Source organism: Pseudopipra pipra, chromosome 3, assembly GCF_036250125.1.
Source record: "Pseudopipra pipra isolate bDixPip1 chromosome 3, bDixPip1.hap1, whole genome shotgun sequence".
In the NCBI taxonomy this organism is placed as follows: domain Eukaryota; kingdom Metazoa; phylum Chordata; class Aves; order Passeriformes; family Pipridae; genus Pseudopipra; species Pseudopipra pipra.
The window spans coordinates 111,069,343-111,092,902 of record NC_087551.1 but is presented as its reverse complement, the minus strand read 5'-3'; the positions used below and the strand labels follow the sequence as shown (position 1 = coordinate 111,092,902).

Sequence of the window (23,560 nt, the reverse complement as noted above, 5' to 3'; positions counted from 1 at the left end):
AGGAGGCAGGAGGCAGGTTATAGGCGTGCTGGGAAAACACGGAAACTCCCAGGGCCACGTCCCATCACCTCCTCGCCTCGCCCCACAGTGTCCTTCAGCCATGGGGCAGCCAGGAAACACCCTGTACCCCCAGTGACCCTCACCCCAGCCCGTACAACATGCCCCTCATAAAACCTCGAGCTCCCCTGCAACCCATCACATCTCCCAGCTTGTGACAGCTGCATTCCATAGCCCTGCTCCCCTCAGCTCCACTCCTGTCATCCTGGGCTGTATCAGGAATAGTGTAACCAGCAGGAATAGTGTAACCAGCAGGACTAGGGAAGTGATTGTCCCCCTTGGCACTGGTGATGCACCTCGAGTGCTGTGTTCAGTTCTGGGCCCCTCAATTCAGGAAGGACATTGAGGTCCTGGAGCATGTCCACACAAGGGCAATGGAGCTGGGGAAGGGACTGGAGCACAAATGTGAGGAACAGCTGAGGGAGCTGAGGGGGCTCAGGGGGACCTTCTCGTTCTCAACTCCCTGAAAGGAGGATGTAGCCAGGTGCGAGTCAGTCTCTTTTCCCGAGTAACAAGCAACAGGACAAGAGGAAAGAGCCTCAAGTTTTTCCAAGGGAGGTTTAGATTGGATATTAGGAAAAATTTTCTTCACAAAAACGGTCGTCAAGCATTGGAACGGGCTGCCCAGGGAGGTGGTGGAATCACTATCACTGGAGGTGTTTATGGGAAGACTGGACGTTGCACTTAGTGCCATGGTGTAGTTGACAAGGTGCTGACCAGTCAATAGTTGGACTAGATTATCTCAGACGCCTTTTCCAACCGAATTAATTCCGCGAAACTGGAAATCCCCCCTTGCCTCCCATGCCCTCTCCCCCCCCCGCCGTGACCCCCCTCGGCGCCCGTCCCTCACTTCCCGCTCCCCCACCCGCCGTGCCTCCCCGCGCCCCGCCCACCGCGCCGGAGCCAATCGGATCTCCCGCCAGCGGGTCCGCAGCCAATCGCAGCGGGCGGAGGCCGCGCGCACTGACGAGCTCCCGCACCCCCCCCAAGGGCCGCCAGTGGCGGTTGGGGCCACGGGCGCGGCGGGTGCGCAGGCGCTCGGCCCCCCCCTACCCCCCCCCCCCTTACCTCCCCCCGTCCCGCTCGACCTCAGCCGCCCCAGTCACCTCCGGCGCCGCCTCCGCGTATCCGGCTCGAGCGGAGCCGGAGTGGGACGTCACGGTGGGGACCGGGCGGGTACGGGGGTGTCCCGCGTCGGGAGGCTGTGGGGGCGGTGAGCCCGGTCGGAGCGCAGTCGCGGGTGTGGGGGGAGCCGTCCCAGAGCGCCCGTCGGGTCGGCGGTGCCGGGTGTGTGCGCTCCGCAGGCGGGACAGCTCCGTCCTGACCGAGCTGCGCAACTCCCCAACGCGGCCGGGAGGTGCGGGGCCTCGGGAGCAGGTGGCACTGGTGCTGGCGGCGTTCCACAGCTGGGTTGTGGTGCTGGTTCTGCCTGGGGTAGAGTTAATTTTTGGTTAAGCCGCGACGTTTTTGTATAAGAAACGCAAGTGCTGAGCAGCTTTGGTGCATTTCGAAGCGAACGCTGTGTTTTTGCGTTTTAGTGCGCTATGTAAAACTCTGGTTCTGCTTTTTAAAGCACCTGACAACATCAAACGGGTGATTCGCTGGTTCGTTGCTATTTTCTTGTCTCCTTTTTATTTTTTTCTTTGAAGGGGCTCCGTGCTCCAAGTCCTCTGTACTAAGAGGTGCCTTAATGCTGGTCTTGCCGATCATTTCTTCAAACTTCTGTATCTTTTAAAGAAATTTTAACTGTTGGAGGCAGGAGGAATGATTTCCCGTGCTTTAAATCCCCCCTCACGGCTAAAGCTATAGCTAACATTAAAGCTCTTTACACCTTTAAAATAATACAATTGCGGTTTTAAGGAGTTTGAAGGGAAAAGTTACTGTTACTGCAAGCTGGGAAAACAGCTGCTGCTCCTTTAATCACCCACTTTGTGCAAATGAGATAAAGACGACACTTTCTGGAGCAAGTGGGGCTCTTCTCGAGGAATACACTACCAGCATTGCAGAAGTTTTTTTGAAACCTCGAGCTTCCTCTTTCTTAAAGACTGAGAGAATCATTCTGGACCTTCCTGAACAGTGCTCCAGGCACACATAATAAGTTTAGGGGGAAAAAAAGCTTACTAATCATACCTTGCATTCATAATAGTAATGAATTCCTTGGTGAGAAATACTTGTCTCACAGCTGAGGTTACTGATGATTTTTTAAATTTTTTTAAGAGAGAAAAATATGATACATAAAAACCAGGTTTAAATACTGTTATGGTAGGTGTACAGGAGGTTAGAAGGAAAGGAGTAGAAGTTAATCCTGGCAGTTCTGTGTATAGAATAAGCATTGACTTAATAGGAATGTTGAAAGGCTCAGAAATCTTCCAGCAGCTTGAGATGGTGGAAACTGTAAAAGGAAAGGCGGGATGAAAAAGAGAAGTTATAATTACAGTAGGAAACAGAATTCTGGTCTGAGCAGGGATATGTAATAAGAATTTAGAGCTGCAGAGGACTCTTAAATGTGGGGCTGGAATTGTTCAGGAGCATGTGGCTTGAACATGAGTTAAAATACTGATTGTCTGTCTTGGGATGTAGAATTGTAATAAGACACACAGAACAATGGAAAAACTGCTCAAAAGAGAAAACAGTTCTTCAAAACTAAATGAAACTAAATTTCATTTAGTCTGTAACAAAAAAAATCTTATTGCTCATTTGTTTTACTATATGAAAAACTATGTGTGTGAGAAAGCTGTGAAGTCAGTAGGAAAATCCATGGTTGACTTGAGTGGTTGTTTAGACTGATTATTTTGGAGTTACCCTCTACAAGGAAGATGTACGTAATGTATAGCTAGTTTAACTGGTTCCAGTACAAGTAGTTTGGTTACATGCCTTTTTAAATTTTTCAGGTGCATCTGATTACCTGCTGGAGGTACTTTGAAGCCTCAACAATGAGCTCAATGTTAATGTTACTTTTTGCTGGAATACTTGCCTGTTGTGCTTGCTCAGCTGGTGATTCCAGGTTACTCCTCGTGTCCTTCGATGGCTTCAGGGCTGATTACTTGGAAACCTATAAGCTTCCTCATCTTCAGGAGTTCATTGAGGATGGTGTGCTTGTAAAACAAGTCATGAATTCTTTTATCACCAAAACTTTCCCAAACCATTACACCATAGTAACGGGTTTATACGAGGAAAGCCATGGCATTGTTGCTAATGACATGTATGATGCAGATGCCCAGAAAAGTTTTTCCCAGTTCAATGATTCAGATCCCTTCTGGTGGGATGAGGCAGTTCCAATTTGGGTAACAAATCAGCAGCAGGAAAAGGGAGCAAGTGCTGCTGCCATGTGGCCTGGTAGCGATGTAAAAATTAATGATACAACCCCTCAGTTCTTTATGAAGTACAACTTCTCAGTGAAGTTTGAGGAGAGAGTGGAAAAGGTTGTTGCGTGGCTGAACAGCTCCAACCCAGTGGTCACTTTTGCTGTGTTATACTGGGAAGAACCGGATGCAAGTGGGCACAAGTACGGCCCAGACGACACTCAGAACATGCGCAGAGTGTTGGAAGAAGTGGATAAACGGATTGGTTTCCTTATGAGTAAACTGAAGGCATCAGGTTTGTGGGACACTATTAATATCATCATAACAAGTGATCATGGAATGGCCTCCTGCTCTGAAAAGAAGCTGATTGTCCTGGACGAGTGCATTGGGCGCAACAACTACACTCTGATAGACAAGACTCCGGTTGCTGCCGTGCTGCCAAGGCAGAGTATGTTTTGTCTGGCTGTTTTTTAAGTCACACACTGAGAATTAAATCTTGTTTATATTACCTCTAAAAAGTATGCACTATGGTAGACTGTTCACATCTTTTGCAAAACCAGTGGAGTTCGTATTGCAGCACTTGGGCATTATGAATAAGATAAAAGATGTTGGTTTATTTAGAAATCACTTTGTTTTGGTAATCGGTGGGCCAGTGAGAGTTTCTTGTCAAATTACTATGGGTTATCATCATAAGGATGATCCTGCTACATCTGGTTGAGAAATTAGATAGGCACACCTGCTCTCTTGTTGTTCACTTAGTCTATGCAGTTGTAATTCAAGGTGAGCATGAAGTAAACCCACATGTTAAGTCAGAATAAAAAAATATGTAAATTTTAAAGTGAAAATCTAAACCCAACTTTGATCATTTTCACAGTTCTGTTTCTGAGAGTGAAACTTCAGGTTTCATGCTGTAAATTCAATTTTTATATCTGGGAGTAGGTCCCAACAGGCATGTCTTAAATCAGGACTCTGCTGGCCTCAGTTTCCACAGCTGTGGCCAGACTAATGAACAAAGTGATTCATACAGTAAAAAAAAAAAAAATAAAAAAAAAATAATATTTACTGCATTGGATAAGATATTGACTACTAGGAGGGGTGATTGTTTTCTCTTGATTTCTCTGCTTGAATATTGCCCTGCCAGCCCAAAGGGTGAGTTGAAATGTAGTTGAAAGCCGCAGCTGTGATGTGTCTGATTTAAAATGAAAGCAGATAGTAAAATCCACTCTGACGTATGTTGCTTTCATGAGGGACATGAAAAAATCGTTTTCTATGTGTCTTTTAAAATATTATTGTTTTGAAATAATGGATCTTAGGTTTAATGACAGATAATTGTAATAACCAGGAGTTAATGTCCAGGCGTTTCACATGCAGTTTCTTTTCTTGGCAGACAAAGAAGATGTGTATAACTTACTGAAAAATTGCAACAGTCACATGAAAGCGTATCTCAAAGAAGAAATTCCAGACAGATTTCATTATAGTCATAACAAGAGAATCCAACCCATAATTCTGGTTGCAGACGAAGGCTGGACAATTGTACAGAATGAGTCACTTTCCAAGTGTAAGTGTGTTTTCCTCTTTGGTGCTCTCTGTGGTTTATGTTGGTAAACTGACTTGTTTCTATTCCAGCCAGCTGCAGGATGGTTCTCCTTTAGCAAGTGGAGTTCTGGCACTGTGCACATTTAGGAACAGCTCAGTGTCTTCTAGAACATTCTCAGCCTGAGCCTGGAGTGTTTTAAGAGATGGGGATATTCTCTTGGCTGAAACACTTTGTCATGTTCAATTTAACTCGTAAAACTGTACTTCAGGCTACTATCTTAGGCAGGTTAGTCTGTCTCAAGCTTTCCCTAGAGTGTGGTTTAACTTTTTATTGTATATAAAATACATATATATAGGGGTGCATAAATTGAGGCATGCAAGACGCAACATTTAATGTTGCAGTACATGTACTAGGAAACAAAAATGAATGGCAGGAAGTATGAAAAACAATAGGAACACAACAATAATGGTCAAAGAAGCCAGAGTTCTTCCTGTTGGGGGCATTGGATAGCATGTTTGAGAGACAAATCCCAAAACAGGTGTTAGTTCTCAGTGCACTGCTGAGCTGTGTACTTTCTTCCTGCTGAATGCTTCCTGATGAAAGTCAAATTACATATATATCTATATGTGTGTGTGTGTGTGTGTATATGTATATATTTTTCTAGGTGTTCCACATGCAGGGTTGTTTTTTTTGGCAGGCAAGGGGCATGTCTAATTTACTGAAAAAAATCCAACAGTCACACGAAAGTATATCTCAAAGAAGAAATTCCATATAGATTTCATCGTTGTAATAATGAGATAATTCAGCCTGTAATTCTGTTGTAGATGAAGGCTCTGTGTGTGTGTGTGTACAGATATATATATGCGTATACATGTGTTCAGAAAGGGATTGGACAGATTCTTGGAAGAAAAATCCATTAATAGAAATTAAGTACAAGGGTACCAGCTTCCAGGAAGTTTCTGAGCAGCCAACAGCTCGGGGCTGGCTGGTGTGTCAGGGATATCCCTGCTGGATAATCCCCAGACTCCCTGTATGACTGCTGTCAGAGACAGGGTGCTGGGTGGTGGAAACTTCAGTTTTCATCCAGTTTGGCTGTTCTTTCTGTCTGCCCTTTGCACATTTAAGTTCAGGTGTTCTCGTTATTTGTCCAAAAGTACTGATTTTAATACAAGATGTGTTTACATTTAAATTTCCCCACAGGTTTGCTACAATTATCTTCAAATTGACAATGTGTAGCACAGGTGTTCTCTATTAGAGGTCTCTTGTTTCTGGATAGATTCAATTTCATGTACCTAAAATAGTTAATAACTGTATATGTATAAGGAGCAGCATTGTATTAGCTGAAGTGAATCCCTTTTCAAATCAATTTTGTTAGCCAGGGTTTCCCAGAATTAGGCAGGGGAGGTTTTAGCCTAAAAGCCTGTTTAAGGCTTGTTGTCTTCATGGACAAAGTGTACCACGTGTACCAATACCTCATACCAGAATCCAACTTCAGAGTGAAAGATTGGGAACCTCATTGGAGAGGGGACTTGAAAGAGCTCTGCTCAAAGCAATCGAGTAGCAAAAGAGGGGAAAAAAAAATCAAGAAACATAGTATTGTGTTAAACAAGATGCAGTGCAGTAATACCTCTGTGGTAACAAACAGAATGGTAGAAAACATTAAAAAGGACTAGTGGAGGTTCACTTAAGTGGTGTGACCAGAATCTGGGCATTTTGCATCAGAAACTTCAATGAAGCACCCAAGGAGACAGTTCTCAGGGCGACTATCAATTGTTACTAAGAAATGGACTCAAATGCAGTCACTCACATACTGTGCTGAGTGTGCTGTGAGAAACTTCTGGCATCTTGGACAGGTTTTTCTGAAATGTTGTTAGGAAATTTGACTATGGCTGCTTTTTAGCTCTTTATACTTTATCTTAAAAACCTACTAAATGTCCACATACTGCTGACTTTGTAGCCACAAAGGTTTTGTTGTTTGCCTGTCAGAGGCACAGTGATCCTTTGACTGTTTGGTTTTGACTCTTTGTGCGTCCCTTCACCTGAAGTACCTAATCTGATAAACGGGATTTGAGGGTACTTAATATGTTCAAACCAAACACTATCAAGGGAAGGGTGCTTGGCTTTTAAGAAGTAATTAAAGTGTCTGCTATGCAAGGGAAAGATGACTTTCCAAATATCTGAGAAGTAAAAATTTCCCTTCCAGCTACTGACTCATGGTGGAGCGGCAACCTCCTTTTACAACTTTGGCATGAGGAATGGGAAGGGGGAAAGCTGGAAATGTTAAGGACTGAAAGGAAAAGAGATAATGAGAGGGAGAACCGTAGCTGAAGACTGGTATTGGAAGAGTCTTCTGGGGTTTGGGGAAGGAACTCTGGGTTCCTTCAGTACTTGATCTGACATGTTCAAACCACTACAACACGTTATGTTCAGCATTAGCCTTTGGTTGAAATACATACTTTTGGGGGTGGGGGAGAGAGAGAGGGAGAGGAATACAAGGTGCAGACAGACCCTGTAGTGTTAACTGTTACCTTTTGCTCCCTGCAGTGGGTGACCACGGCTACGACAACGCTCTCCCCAGCATGCACCCATTCCTGGCTGCGCGCGGTCCCGCCTTCCGCCGCGGATACACACACAGCTCCATCAACAATGTGGACATCTACCCCATGATGTGCCACATCCTGGGGCTGACACCACAGCCCCACAACGGCACTTTGGGAAACACCAAGTGCCTGCTGGCTGACCAGTGGTGCATCAACCTTCCCGAAGCTATTGGGATAGTTATTGGGGCGTTCGTGATCCTGAGTACTTTCACCTGCATCATAGTCATCTCCAAGAACAGAGTCGTTCCGCCACAGCCCTTTGCTCGGCTGCAGTTACAAAGTGATGACGATGAACCTTTAATTGGATAGCACAGAGGGAGCCCAGCCTCACTTGCTACACTGTGATTTCAGGAAAACAGTTTGAACTTGCACTGGATGGCATTCTGTGATGCACTTTATCTGCGTAAAATACTGTACAGCCAGACCTTGCTGACTCGTTTGTGTGCTGCCTGACTAGTGTCCTGTAAAAATATTTTCAGAACAAAACAGTGGACTGGTGGCTTTTCACTATAAGAGATGCTAACAAAATAAAGATGCTTAGTTTTTCATTCAAGGCTTTGAGCACTTTCAGAATGAAATTCCAGAGTATGACTAGCCAGGATAGACTAAGTGAATTTTAATATTTGTAAATGATAATTGCTTTTTTGTATTAAATTTAAATTAATATTGACTTATTTTAGTGTTCTTGTACCTGTGTTGGAAAGAAGACCTTTTTTATGAGAGCTAGAAGTTATTTTTGTTTGCAGAGTATGTTCAGGTTTGCCATTTAATTTGGGGATAGAGGGTATAGGGAAGATCCAAGACTTTTGTTTCTACCCTAAGGCAGCAATATGACATGAAATTGCTGAGAAAGAAAATGGAAGTCGGTGAGGAAAGAATTGGTGCATATCACTTCTATTTTGAGCAATAAACCATGTGGTTCAGCAGTTACAACACTGGACAGGTGGCTCTGACATTTCTGGGCATGTGTCTGTGGGTGACTTAGATCCACAGTTCCCGCACAGTTCCAGTTGCGCTGCTGCCTTATCTCAAGGATGTCAGTTTAAATCTTTGAATTACCCAGTTTCATGGGCTGTAGGTGTGAAATTAATGCTTATAAATCCTGTGGAAAGTTTCTCAGGTGTAAACTCTGCTGAAGGTGTTTTTGTAATAAAGGTGGTTCTGCCCTGTGCACCAGCTGATATTTGTCTTTTGAAGGCTGTCATGCTAAAAAGCAACAACTGACAGTTTGATGTGCAGTCATCAAACAAGTCTTCCAAACTCTTATTTTAAGCCCTGGAAATTTAAAGAGAAAAGTTAACAGATCTTATCTCAAAAAAATAAATACTCTGTAACTTTTGATGTATATAGATGCAAATTTCTGGTGAGGACCAGTGCTAATGGTTCTCCTAATTGAAACTCTTGATTCCTTGTTAATAGTCAGGTTGTAACTTGATGTTAAAATTTGATGTAGAAAGCCTTAAATGATACCTTATCTTTCAGTGAGGAGAGGATGTGAGGTTAAATTGTTAATGCTAACCCAAAAGAGAACTATGGTTACCGAGTCCTTTTCCTACAAGTTGGATGGTTTTAAAAAATAATTTGATGTGACTGAGGTACATGGTAGTGTGCAATGTCGTTTCTCTTTCACAAGCTCCAGTTCAATGCACTTTGGTATTGGCCCCAGACTGCCTTTTAGTGATCCAGCAGGGAGGGGGCAGGGACTTTGGATGGAAGAGCTGCTTCTAACTGTCCACAGAAAAAAATACGTTGGAGTTTTAGAAATGTGTGGCAGCTTTACTACTTTGTGTCTTCCTCTCTGGGTATTCTGTTGTACTGATTAAAAACACAAACCAAAACCTAACCGGTTCTGGTTTCCCCTCCTTCTTAAACTACTAGTTATTACTTACTAGTGCTTTACTCTGGATTAATCTGAACTTGAAAGAGGCTCAGGCCCCTTGAAAAATCTGTTCTGTTACTGACAGGGTACTGGATTTCAACCTGTTGCTATCCTAGAGCAGTAGCTGGACTGAGCACAGAGTCACTTTCTCATCCTGCCTGAAGTTTAAACTAATTAATTACAGGCACCAAGAGGTCGAGTTAATGAGTAACTACAAAGGGAATGTTTTGCAGGGTAGGACCCAGGCTTGGATATGCTGTAAAGGGGAGGACATTGGAGAAAGCTGTTTGTTAGGTTCTCATAATTCTGCTGATGCAGGTTGGGATCCTCAGGTGGTGATGGAATTATTGGGAGATGCTTTGCATCATCTGTGTTTGGAAAGGCTTGACTAGACTGAATTAATCTTCCCAGCAGACTGGGTCAGATCAAACTGTACTGTCTCTACATGTGAGTTCTGGTGTTTTTTTTCTGGAAGCTAAACCTGATATAGCACAGTGTTTGCTCCACTCTGTTCTCCCCCTTCTCTGCCCTCCCCCCAGCAGTTGTCACACAGCCTGTGATGGATGTGCTCTCAGTTCCTCTGTGCATCCCCCTCACAGGCAGGTGGCAAAGTTACCACCAAGATTTTAATGGCCAGAAATGTAAATGCTGACTGAAGTGCAGTGTGATCTGAAATAGGAGTGTTGTTACAGATGGGGAAATCAAGGTCTAAGTGCATTTCTCCTTCTAGCTCTAGGCAGCCTCTTCCGATGAGAATTGCTACAAGTCACTGAGCTGCTGTGAAACCAGACAGCGAGTGGTTGTATTGAGTGGAAATCCCTAACACCCTCTACTCCTCCTCCCTTAGTGTGGAGACTAAACAGTGCTACTGTGGGAAGGGCTTGAGGAAATCTAAGTATTAAGAAATAGGATAAACTGTATTTGAGTTGCATTGCTGATTATTTTCATTTCCAAAGATGTGGTATGGTCTGTAATGGTTCTGAGTATTCTTCCTGGCACAATGGGTTTCAGAGTCACTCTTGTACATCCAGGATTTCACACAGATCATGTACAGATGAAGAGAACCTAGAAAAACACCTCTTTGTCCTTAAGACACAAAGTTGATTTATTTAAAGATGATTATTTTTTTAAATTCTGGCAAAATACTTCAACTGCCTCATTACAGTTTGTGTTCTATTTCTTATGAAAGCTGGTGGCTGATTTTCTTTCCAAGAGCCAATTCAGAATAAGAACAGCAAAGTTGTGGCTTCTGCTTCCTTAGAGCTGTGATAAAGGGACGATAGTTTGTGGCAACAATTAATGACTTGCTAAATAGACACAACTCAGCAATGTTCACACAGGGCATGTTAATTCAGAGGACATTCCTAACACTTAAACTGTCAGCGAAGTTTAGAAGGGGATAGGAGGGATATTTGTAGCCACTGCCCTGCAGTGAAAGCTGTTTCATTATGTTGGCTATCTCCATAAGGGAACTCAACACTGGGTACAGAAGCCCTAAAACATCCACCCCTTTGGGGTTCTGTGCTTTTTTGGCCATTAGCATCAAGGAAACAGTTCCAGAATTGAGCTGACTTCAACTACAGCTCTGAAACACTGGTTTCAGGGGCAAGTTTAACTTGCTACCTACACACTGCCTATGAAAATAAACCAACATCATGTATCTCCAAGGATCAGGCCACAGGGACAGATGTTTGCTCTAACATGCATGATAGCATTTTTTATTGCAAAAAACCCAGTAATGGAGGTTTGTTAATAGGATTCAGATTAGGATTTCATTATGGAAAGGCTGATAGCACTATTGGATTTTTCATTTTCATGTGCTTGCAATAATTTTTGTAGCCTACCACCTAATAAATGTTTACACCACTTTTACTGTAGGACAAACATGCCATGAAAGGTTTGTACAGCAGCACAGGGTATGGTCAACACAGAATCCTTCGCCATTATTTAAGCAGGGAAGAAGACTGGGAAGTAACCCTGTTAAATTTGCATTTTACAAAACAGCAGGACCCAACCACTGCACATTTGTTCTTCTTCCACATTCAGCTTGTGTTGTTCACACTTGTGACAGGTCTCTGCCCATGATGGGGGGGGGGGCAGTTGAAACCAACCCAAACCATTCTATGATTGTTTGAAAAGTCAGGCTGCACAACCCTTCATCCTACAACAGGCTTGGCAGTGCTGGGTTGATGGTTGGACCCTTATTGTAGAAGTCCTTACCAACCTAAACAATTTTATGAATCTGATTTTTCTGCCTTTTTTTTAATTATTATTTTTCTTGAGACTGCATTTCTTGTAGCAGCATTACTGCAGCTCTTTACCAAGAAAGTCTGGAAGATTTTTTTTGGTAAAAGAAACTGTATTCCCACCATTGGGAACTGATAGCTGGTTTCCATATACAGCAGCAAGGGGGGAAATGAGATCTATTATAAAAGAACTCTCACTTAAAATTCCTAAGTTCTATCATACTTCCAGTTATTCTTAGTAAAGGCATAGACTATGCAGAGTCCAAGAAATATTTAGGATGCGGGAATTAAGGCCATTCTCCCCCAGTCACTCCCTCCCCTTCAGGTTTGTTTCCCAGAAGCATTTTCAAATGAAACCAGCACTCCATGCTTGGTAGGACTACAGCAAAGATGTATTTCAACTCCAGCAGTCCCAAACACAAAGAAATAAAGAAAGTATTTGACATCTGTACGCTTCACAGGTCAGTAATGAAGCACAACATCATGCATCACTCTTGGTTTCCAAGCTTAATTTACAAGCAGTACACAGTGTACTCAAATCCAGTTTCCAATAAACTTGTTTGCACATCATAGAAAGTATCATATACACAAAAACCAAATCCCATGTCCTCCCTACCCAGAAAGATAGTCTGACAAAATGTCACATAAGAGAAAAAACTGCTGTGCTTTCATCATCTGTGCTTTCAATTCCATTAAGCTCACACCCAACTTAAAACAGTGTTTGACACCAGCTGGGCAAATATACTAACAAGGAACTACCCAAAAGGTACCTGCAAATACTCCAAAGAACAAAGGAAGTGTTTAGCCCTAAACTGAAATACTCAAATGCTACAAGATTCCCTTCAGGTTTTTTTACAAAGTTTTATTTTACCCTCCTCAAAGAAGGGCCTCACAGTGCAATACAGAACAATGACACGCACAATTCTCACAGCCATGTCCCCAAATTATTTTCAGTATTATTGTTCCCAAAGCCTTTGTTGCAGGAAACTTACTGCTTTTCCCTTGTTGCATATTTGGGCAGGTAAAATCTAAGTCCAGGATGACTCAACAACACCAACTCTGGCCCCTCCTTAAAATCAAGATTTACTTTGGCTGATAGAACTACACCTGCCACAATTAAAGTGGGGGTTTAATGAACAACTCTGAGATTACAACCCAGTTATTTTCACATCTGCCATGATTACTGCTATGAAATTGCTGCAGTAAGAGGAACTTCTATTAAAGCAGCATGTTCCAAAGTGCATAATTGCAGTAAATACAAGAGAGGGTTATGGCATCTCCAACTGCCACTGTTATTGCCTTATCCAAGCCTGTAGAGCTTTCCTTAAACACACACTAAGGCATAGCTAATGGCCAGCTCTACTAAGAATCAGCTTTACAGACCTTTTCCTTCAGTGTTTTCTTAAGAAAATGGCAATACAGGAAAAAAAGACAGTTCACAGCATAGCAACAGCACTGAGTCAGATAAGTTCACAAGATTTCACATATATCTCCCAAACTGAGAGCTGTCTCCCAACAGATCTGCATGTTTCCTGCCTTCCTAAAGCTACCATTACAGCTAAACTTTCAGCATATCCCTTAAATTGGATTATTTCACTGCCTTCCCTCTCAGGCATTTGCTGAACCCAGGTGTGGCCTCTGGAAACGTCCACGTCTGTCTGCAAGACAGGTTGGGGTTGGTGCTAAGCAACTGTCCCTGCCGTTACAGAGGAACCCAACAGATCTTCATTAAGTCTGGAATTTAGTCCAGCAAAACGAGTTTTGTACTCCAAACCCTCCCCTTGCAGTACTGACTGTCAGTCACACTGTTTCCTCGGCAGAGCACAACCAAAGCCGAGGTGTTCCCATCCTTGCCCTCTGCTGGGGGCTGTGGATACAGCTATAAATTGCACTTAAAAATACTCAGTTTGCTATTTCTGCATGAATTTTAAAAGTTTCTTTCTCCTTCAGGCATTGTACTTAGCATCAAAGTGATGAGAAATACTATCTCACAGAGGGAAAAGGGGAAAACTCTGACAATGAGACTTTTCTCACTTCGTGTTTTTCACACAAACCTTAGTCAGCAGCTTCTCACCTACCATTTAAGTGAGCTCACAGAAAAACCCCACAGCTACACTACCAAGAAGATTTATTGCCACACACAAAAGGATCAGAATAATATGTAGCTTTGTTGACTCAGAATTAATATTTTTCCCTGACAGAGGCTTTCCTCCGGAAGAACAAACTCCAGTCTTACACCTTTTTTTTTAATATTAAAGTGTGCTTGTTCAGTTTTAAGAGCATATATGGCTTAAGATTTATATGGCTGCTCCAAAAATTGTAACTCGAATCCTGCTTAGCCAATTCTAAGGTCCACCAGGCACAGCAGATAAAGCACATGACACAAGTCAAACTCACAGTAACGAAGAGTCTCTGATAACAGATCAGATGAACACCCAGGAACAGAACTCTGAAACCAGCCTGAATATCCATGTTCCTTAACTGATTCATCTCCCTTAGTCTGAAAGAACCTTCTTATCACAGAAATATAGAAGACTCCATTTGGATATACAGGTGTGGTGCTTTTAAGTGTCTTTATCCTGCCAGCTGCATGGAACTTCTAGAAAATTTAGTCCAGTGTACAGGAAATAGAAAATGTGAAGACCTAAGTTTACTTAAAATCATACTTAAAATGGTAAAGACCTGTATTTACCAAAATAATATTTTTTTAAAATTAAGAATCAAGCAGTTTAATACTGATTGCTAAAGGCAATATCACTGAGATTCATATTCTGGGGCTACAATTAACAGAGTAGTTTGAAGAAATATGCCTAATTCTAAATGTAGAGACTTAGCACTCATGACCTAGCTGAACAATTATGTTGTTTTCCACAGGATTTAACCCACTAAGCTGTCCGTAATGGTGACTAAGAGCTTCCTTGGTCAGGGAAGTTAAAAAAAAAACAACAAAGAAGTTTAGTCCCATTCAGTGACTTGTTAGAATCGAAGAGACTCAAAAAACCTCTCAAGGAACAGAAAAAAAAAAAAAAAAAAGAGGGTGGGAAATGAAATCACCATTTAATAGTCTGTGAAATGCACCTCAGCTGATGTTATTTATCTAAAAATAGCTATAATAAGGTATTTGATGTCTGTTGTTACTACATGTCTACATACATAAACAGCTTTCCAGGTTTACCTACAATATCTTTGACACCTGGAAGATGAAGTGGCTGCAGGGTGAAACAGGAACATGCTCTTTCTCTGCATCCCTGATCTGTACGTGCCCCAGAGTACCAATGGATCAACATCCACCTCCTTTTACTTCAGATATTTATGCTGATCCATCTCTTATTACTTATTTTCTCTGTATAAGCTTATTTCAAGCTTCAGACAGGAAATAATCCCAAGTGTTAATGATCTTGCAGCAGTGGCTGGGCAACTTCAGTGTGTAGGATGTGCATGGAATTTCCTTGGGCAAGGACAAAATGCTTAACAAAAACTGCAGTAAAAACCAGAACAAGCAAGCTGCCCAAGAAGACTCCTATGACTGTGGAACAGGTGTCTGCTCCAAAGGCTCCAGGAACTTCAGCAAGGATGTCTTTCACGGAGTTGAAGGAGCCGTTGTTTGGCAGAGGGTCAATACGAAGCAGATGACACAGCAAGGGGTACAAGTCTGTAGCATTCATGGCTTCTTTGGTGGCATTCTTTCTGAAAGCAGGCCCAACTGCCACAAAAATGGGATGCATTTCCGGTATGATGTTGTCATACCCGTGGTTACCAACTTGAAATAAAAGATAGAGAAAGGTCAGTATTCTGAAGCTGCAAAACAAGCAACCCTTTCCCGGAATTAGCAGAATGCAGAAAAGGCACAGCCATCAGTTATTCTTGCAAAGGTTTAGAAGAATTCTTTTGATCCATTTGTCTCCTAGCAAATACGAAGTCTCAGAACTACAAAGAGAAAATGGCTTTAAAAAAAACAATGGAGAGCGCTATTTGAAAAAAAATAAAAAGAAAAAGAGCTAGGAAAAAAAAAAGGTAAGCTCACATGGCAGTAACCACTGTCAATGACACGCTACCTATAGCCAACTTTCCTTGATTTTTCTCAAGGAAAAACTCCAACTTTGCAACTGGCCCAGATCTCTTAGAGAAAAATAAAAAAAAAATATGTAGAGATAGATTTTCCATTTGACTCCAAGTTTGACACTTTGTCCAATTTTGTGCACTATCAACTCATCAACAAGGAAAAGACCTCACTACTGGGTCTCCAGTGCCCCTTCCCAACAGGGGTACTAAAAACTCTGAACATGCAGAACACACAGGCATGAGAAGCTGCTCTCAGCACCTACTGACAAACTTGTTACCTCTTGCAGGTGATGCTCTTCAAAGTCATAACCTGCAGCAAAGTTTAGAAGGTTTTCAATTAAGAAACAAACACTGACCACATGACACCTGTATTTTTCCTCCAATGTAACCAGAAAGTTACAGTTTACTGTCTCCATTCTATCTATAATAAATCTCAAAACCCTGAAGTAAGGAACTTAAAAGTCTTGGGGTTTTTATTCCTCCATATCACCTAGAATGCATTTTATCCTCTAAGACAAGCGAAAAACACTGGTGTGCAGAAACAAAGACTCTTTGTAGCAATAGAGCGAGGTTACTGTAAGGGTAGCACGCACAAAAGCTGAGGACTTTCAGAAAACTTTTGTATTTCCAACCCAACCTTCTCCAGTAAAGTAGTACATGATAAAACAACCCTATTCACCCTCTACTCAACAAATTCAGTTACAACTTTCTTTTTTAATCTCTCAGGAAGTGCTTGTCAGTTTGCTACATCCTGAAAGACCTCAAGTATGAGGCCACTAAAACATGTGACTGATCTTATCTCAGAAAGTCTAATGTTTAAAGAAACACTAAGTGCGGATTCTCCTCCCCTAATAGTAGGGTGCTTCCCATCCCACCAGGGGAAAAAACCCAGAAATTCTACACACTTCAGTTTTCCCTCCCAATCTTAAAGAAAAATAAAAAATGAACATAGGTTGAGACTGGGAGAGAAAGTACCACGTAAGGTTCCTGACTAGAAAGATACAGGAAACCACCATACAGGCAAGATACTTACCCAGAAAAACATCAGACTTATTATGTACAATTTCCCATCCATTATCAGCCACTGCTAAAATGGGCTGAATTTTACTGTTGTGTTTGTAATGCAATCTATCTGGAATCTGCTCCTTTTTATATACAGTCATGTTGGGATGAGCGTTGGCCAAAGCTTCATATACTTCATCCAGTTTGCCTTCAAATAAACAAAAGAGACAAAAGACAAAAATTAAACATACCAATATGTTTACTGAACTAATCAGTAGTTTAAATATAGCTCAAAGAAGAGGACAAAATGCACTTCCTTAGTGAAGTGAATTTAGTATAATTCATGAAGTTAATTATAGCTGTAGGAGACAATGTGTGCACATATGTTACTGTGAGAAATCCAGAGGATCATTCACGGTAAGATCCCACCTGACACCAGACTTCACAGCTTGTTCCCAAGCAATCAGTGCCCTGCTAATTTTAGAAAAATCCCTCATTTCATAGTTGTCAGAATGTCAGCTTCTCACAGGAATGAGCTAGAAGGCATTCAGTTAAATCCCATGGAAAAGGAACCAACCCCTCCTAGCTCCATGCAAAGCCTGAAAGCAAGAAGATAGCTCCTAAACCTGTTCATGAGGTAATAAGGGCATTCAGGCCATATTCTGTCTGTCCCCCAGTTGGCTGTGATGACAAGTGACACTTTTTATTAATTTTTTAAATTTCAAAGCAGTCTCATTGTTACTGCTTTCCTTTAAAAGGGGAAAGAGAGAAGCCACTTTGTTTCTTGGCATTGCTGAATCATCTCGAGCAGGGAACACATGACAAGCACACCAAGGGACAGGCTGGAATGGCAGATGAAGGTGGAACTTTTGGTCTAGAACTGTCAGCCAACTGTATTCAATAACAGCCAACAGCACGAGCTACTCCTCTGTATTCCCAGTGCCTGCTCCTTTCCTTTCCTTAGTCACAGTGAGTGCAAACCCTCAAGCCCTGTACTACCACTGAATAAATAAGCATTTCCCACCCCCAATTCTTTATTTGCTTATTTCCAGTTTCTGAGCTTGTCTTTCCAGTAAAAGTCACTTAAGAGCCACAACCAGTTGGACAAGCTGGAACACCAGTGCACAGACAGGAGGAACCAGAACACAGAGACAGAAGCACAAAAACAAGTTCAGGAATTGGCACTTAAGCAAATTTCTTCAATCCTTCCCCTCCATTTGAGGAAAGATTCCTACTGAGGGCTATGCAGTGCATACAACAGACTTATGTGAAATACCAAATCCCTCAGCTGAGCACTTTGTGCACTCAGCTGCCCCACTGGATTGGGCAGTGTGTCTGCAGGCCCATCTCAGTGACCATTTACAGCCTACGTGGAGTTTGGAATGTACCTCAGGGAAAAAAGGTTGGGAGGAGGTGCCCAATGTCTCTAAAGAAAACGTGTTCATTTTCCCCCTGAGTTCCTAGAATCCAGTATAGAAATTGTGAAGGAAAACTGGAAATCCATTAATGTATAATGTTTCTTATCTCAAACTGGCATAAAAACTTGAGAAACACAATAGAGGTCAAGATGAGACAGCAAAAATGCAGATATGATAGAGAGAGTTACAGCAACAAGGGACTCCAATCTAGCATTTCTAGGACTATACTAGTAATAACATTAATATTGTTATGCCACTTTTCTATATGGGATGGCAGGGAGGAGAAGCCCCAAATACAGCAAACTATGATTTTACACTAAATTAATTATTTTAATTATTTATATCAAATGCAAGGAAAAAAGCCAGCATCAGCAGCTGTGCTACAGGTACCTTCTTTGTGAACATATTATTACTTCCCCACACACTGTAATACACCAGCATGGTTAAATAATGGCTTTAATCCATCTCTCGGGGAAGAAATATGCAGCCAGTTAAACTAAAAGAAATTGCTACATTTTTAAGCATTCAAAGTTTTCCCCAATGTCTCACTAAGTTTTACCATTCCCTTGGCTTAAGCAAGACAAATGGAGTAACAAAAAGGTGAAGAATCAGTGTTTTGTACTTAAGCATATGGTAGTTCATAGCTTAACTGACAGCGAAACTCATTGTTTTATAGTAAAAATCATAGCTGCTAACACAGAAGGAAGGAATTTTAGCTGTGCTCAAAACTCAATTCTTGTTTACTGGTAATGTAATAAATACCTGAATCTCTGGCTAAAACCAAATCCAAGCTATTTCTGAAATCCACTGAAACGGCTTTTTTACTATTCTGTTCTCTAATTGCTGCCTAGATACTGTTTCTTCTCAGCATTTAGCAGACAGGAGAATCAAGTTACATGTCTTCAAGTTCTCATTTACTGCATCAAGGACGTTTCAGCACCAAAGTTTACTTTTACAGCTTTTTTACTTGCTAATGAGAACGTCCTACTCAACCATGTTGTCTCTATGAGGATGGAGCTCCCAAAATTGGCTTTTTTATCACCACTGAGGGAAACAGCACCCAGCTACAAGCACCCAACTGTGCTCATGCAGCAATGATCTCAGTTTGGACATACAACAATTTAGTCTGAAGTATTCCTCAAACTAAAAATGACAAGAGACATTTGTTTGCACATAAAAGTCTGCAACATACCCTCCCTACTGAGACATTTAAATACAGAGCGCTATCCATTAGTGATGCAAATTTTATAGAATTCTTAAAAAACTCCTTTTCAGAAGGCCACCTTAAAACTCAACTTTCAAATCAGCATTTTTTGTGTGGACAGGGTTGCTATTTTCCAGGCTAACACATCTGCACCAAATAGTTATAACACTTGATCATCAAAATAAAGAGCAGCACCTCTGCATTAGTGACACTAAACATCAGGTGACACTTCAGCAACCCTTCAGTGACTGCAACCAGACTTCAGATTTTGATTCCAACAATATTCTTGCTCATCATCACAATAAAAACAGTATGAATATAAGTGGATGGCTGTTCAGCATAACAGGGGAAAAAAACTAGTGAAAAAACAATAGCTGGCAGCTAATCAGATAGCCAACACAAGCTTTCTTTTTATCAAAGCTCCCCATCTGGTCTCAGTTTAACTCTGTTTGAGTTAGAAATATAATTCTTCCACTATGGCTTCAGCACCTTGATGAAAGGCAAGATATGTAACATTCAGGTGTTATCTATCTAGAACACCATTCAGCCTTGATAATGCCATTATATTATCCTACTTCTCACAAAAACTGAAGGATCTTTGGCAACATTACTCAACAAAAGATAGATTTGCTCCCTTTTCATTTCAGAAAATTAATCCAGGCTTTTGACTGAGCTAGCAAAAGGAATAAAGAAGTGATCCTGCAAGTACTCCTTGTTCAAGGCTGATGTCCTACTGGCATCAGTGCTGCTACCACCACTTCAGTTAGGGAATGATGTCTATAAAGTTTGGATACTTAAGTATCTCTTCAGACAATTTTACTGTAGCTCCTACCTTCTTTTGGCAAAATGGCTACTGCAGGAGAATGGTCAATGACTTTATAGAGGTCTCTGTCCACATACTGATCAAGCTCAATGACCCTCTCTGAGGACAAATCTGACATCCCGTGATCACTGGTGATGATGACATTTATCACACCCCACAGCTTCGCCGCCTTCAGCTTGGAGATGAGATATCCCAGTTTGTTGTCAATATCAGTAATTACCGGTCCCATAAGTGGGTTGTCTGGGCCCAGAAAATGTCCCATTTCATCAGGCTGTTCCCAGTACAGGAGACCAAAGTTTATGGGTTCTTCTGATGTAAACCACTCAATAAGCTTGGCAACTCTGTCTTCAAAGGGAACGGTTTCATTGTAGGGCATATAATGTGTGGGCAACACTCCGTGTATTTTCACATCTGTTCCAGGCCACATGGCTGCGCCGGATTTGTGTCCTTTCCTCTGGTTCGTTATCCATATCGGGCTGGCCTCTTCCCAGAACTTGGGGTTATAGGTATTCATTTTGGTCAGAGAGAAGGTTTCATTCAGAACAGGATCGTACATCTCATTAGCGACGATGCCGTGGCTCTCTGCGTAGAGACCAGTCACCAGGGTGTAATGGTTAGGGTACGTTTTTGTTATGAACACATTGGTGACCTGCTTGACATGAACCCCGTTCTCCATGGCATAATGGAAATTGGGAGTTGAGACTTTATAGATGTAATCCCATCGAAATCCATCAAAAGATACCAGCAGCACTCTGGGCTGGAGAGACAGCGCACTTTGAAGAAATAGTAATAAAATTCCCAGGACTTTCCAATAACAGCTCATGGCTATTCTGGAAGATATCTTCTGAGGCAACATGGCATCTGCTGAGCAGAGACAGAAGGTTTGTTTGTATTAACATGTTTTGTTAAAGTCATAACTTAGTTTTAAGAATGAGTAGCTAAAATATTCCTTATGTATTTATATCTTATGTATTTTACAAGAGCATGGACTGGCAGGACAAGGGGGAATGGCTTTAAACTGACAGAGGGCAGGGTTAGATCAGATATTAGGAAGAAATTCTTTACTGTGAGAGTGATGATACTCTGGCACAGAGAAGCTGAAGATGCCCCATCCCTGGAATTGTTCTCAGCCAGGCTGGACAGGGCTTGGAGCAACCTGGTCTAATGGACCCTGGTCTAATGGCACCCTGCCCATGGCAGGGTGTTGGAACTAGAGGGCCTTTAAGGCCCCTTCCAACCCAAACCGTTCTGTGATTTTAATTCTGTTCATACGACTCAAGGGTATTGACTACTCCTACCTATGACTGGAATTCCTTAATTAACAACATGACATAATAGGACACATAATTTCATATTGTATTGGTTGTGCTCCCCTGCCCCCGTTTCCTTCTGCCCTTCCCAAACACCTTCTTGTTCAAAACTCAGTTGTCTTCTCAAAGCAAGATCACTGTAAGAATCCTCACATGGGACTTCCCTGTCTGTAACTGACCTAAAATTTCATGCTTATATTCCCCACTTCTTGCTCAACAGCATCATTTAACCACAAGACCAGATATTCCTCAATACAATCTTGCATCAATACTCCACACAGTTCCCTTTAGGTTCCCATTTTTCAGCAATCCTCTGAGACAAGTCACTACCAAAATTCAGCTGGAAAACAGTGATTCTGCAATGAATAAAATCATCTTTATATTCAGAGTACATAACTATCCTAGTTAATATAAAAAGTTATACTGTAACAAGCATCTGAATACCACTGCAGTGACGGAATAGGATCTGTCATTCTGGTAGAATACAAGATATATTCCATGGGAAGTTTTACCACTCCAATTCCCCAGTTCCTCTGATTCTCCTCAATCTCTCTCTCATATATACATTTACACTTGAAAACAGCACAAGCACTGCTGACTGCCCAGAGAGGTTGTGGTTTCCCCCATCCCTGGAATTGTTCTCAGCCAGGCTGGACAGGACTTGGAGCAACCTGGTCTAGTGGAAGGTGTCCATTCCCATGGCAAGAGGTTGAAACTAGATGAGCTTTACAGTCCCTTCCAAACCAAAGCATTCTATGATTCTAGGATTTTAAGAACTGCAGGCAGTCAAATGTTACACCAAGCTTGTGTGCCTCCCAAAATTAAAATCCAGGCCTTGAGTTCTTTTAAGAATACACTGACACTTCAGAGATGTAATTCCCCTTTCAGCAAACAGCACAGACCCAAAGGCTACAGAACCTCCCAGTTTCTCCCGACAGAGGATTTCTTCCAGCTGAACATGAAGGAAGGAAGGGAGAACATGCTTCTGTGTCCATCTGAACCCCATCTGCCAAATTAAATTTCCCTTGGGGAAATACGGATTTAAGTCCTCTCAAGAAAAATCAAGTCTTTACTTCTGAACTTTACATAGTTAATGATCTCAATGTGACCTATGATTCTATTATTCTAATTCCTCAATTGCATGCTTTTAATAGGTAATAAATGATGGGTGGTTTGTTGTTATTTTTTTTTCCCCCAAGGCCTTCCTATACCGGTCTTCCCTGGATACAATCTAAACCCATCTACTGACGCGGGTCTCTCCAGAACTCCGCAGCACAAAGCCCTGGGGACCCGAGGGGCTCTGGGGGGACAAAGCCACCGGTCTGCCCATGTCAGGAGCTGCCACAGGGACGGACAGACGGACAGACACCGCGGGCCGCGCTCGGCGGCCACCGGAGCTCAGCACTCGCGAATGCCGAGCCCAGGCCGCCGCTCCCCGCTCGGCAGCCCCCAGAACCTCGTGTCAGAGCCGGGCTGGAGGACGCCAGGAACCCCCAGCCCACCACCAGCACCCCCCTCTCCGGGGCCGTTCCCCCCGTTACCTGCGGGCCCGCGGAGCAGCGGGTCCGGCTCCGGCACCGCCCCGGGCGCAGCGGCGGCGGCGGCGCCGGGAGTGGCCGCCGGGGCCGTCACTCAGCGCGCGCGGGGCGGTGCCGGGCGTGAGGCGGGTCCGGCCGTGAGGGGGTCACCGAGTCGCGGAGCCACAGAGTTAATTAGCTTGAGAAGGGCTGTGAGACCGTCGAGTGCAGCCTGTGACCGAACGCCACCATGTCAGCTAGGCTACGGCACTGTTTCCTTAAACACCGTCCCTGCACCACCTCCTTTGGCAGCCCGTTCCGATGTCCAATCACCCTTTCTGTGAAGAAATTTTTCCTGATCCCCCCCGGCACAGTTTGAAGCTGTGTCCTCTTGTTCTGTCGCTTGTTTCCTGGGAGACCGACCCTCACCTGGTTACGCCTTCCTGTCAGGGAGCTGTAGACAGTGACAAGGTGTGTGTGTGTGTGTGTGTCCCCCACAGCCTCCTCTTCTCCAGGCTGAGCTTCCCCAGCTGCTCCTCACATGGACGTGCACTCCAGACCCTTCCCCAGCTCCGTTGCCCTTCTCTGGACACGCTCCAGCAC

The 23,560-nt window shown here is 42.8% G+C and overlaps 2 protein-coding genes across 5 annotated transcripts; one reads left to right on the top strand and one right to left on the bottom strand.

Annotated features, from left to right (window-relative positions):
- Nucleotides 1-1,079: 1,079 nt before the first annotated feature.
- ENPP4 (ectonucleotide pyrophosphatase/phosphodiesterase 4) lies at nucleotides 1,080-8,677 on the top strand. 3 transcript variants are annotated; one of them, XM_064650738.1, is made up of 4 exons: nucleotides 1,080-1,233; nucleotides 2,949-3,807; nucleotides 4,747-4,917; nucleotides 7,441-8,677. In XM_064650738.1, exons 2-4 carry the CDS (start codon nucleotides 2,991-2,993, stop codon nucleotides 7,803-7,805), a joined length of 1,353 nt encoding a protein of 450 aa, XP_064506808.1. In that variant the 5' UTR covers nucleotides 1,080-1,233; nucleotides 2,949-2,990; the 3' UTR covers nucleotides 7,806-8,677. The 3 variants fall into 3 exon arrangements, with proteins under 3 accessions (XP_064506808.1, XP_064506809.1, XP_064506807.1); XM_064650739.1 differs by having other exon boundaries at nucleotides 1,080-1,270; XM_064650737.1 differs by having other exon boundaries at nucleotides 1,087-1,218.
- A 3,314-nt stretch (nucleotides 8,678-11,991) lies between these two features.
- Nucleotides 11,992-23,090, bottom strand: ENPP5 (ectonucleotide pyrophosphatase/phosphodiesterase family member 5). 2 transcript variants are annotated; one of them, XM_064650734.1, is made up of 4 exons: nucleotides 22,982-23,090; nucleotides 20,140-20,991; nucleotides 16,717-16,893; nucleotides 11,992-15,381 (listed from the first exon to the last, which is right to left on the bottom strand). In XM_064650734.1, the coding sequence occupies exons 2-4, from the start codon at nucleotides 20,984-20,986 to the stop codon at nucleotides 15,011-15,013; spliced, it is 1,395 nt and encodes a 464-aa protein (XP_064506804.1). In that variant the 5' UTR covers nucleotides 20,987-20,991; nucleotides 22,982-23,090; the 3' UTR covers nucleotides 11,992-15,010. The 2 variants fall into 2 exon arrangements, with proteins under 2 accessions (XP_064506804.1, XP_064506806.1); XM_064650736.1 differs by having other exon boundaries at nucleotides 20,140-20,994; nucleotides 22,982-23,082.
- Between the last annotated feature and the right edge of the window lie 470 nt (nucleotides 23,091-23,560).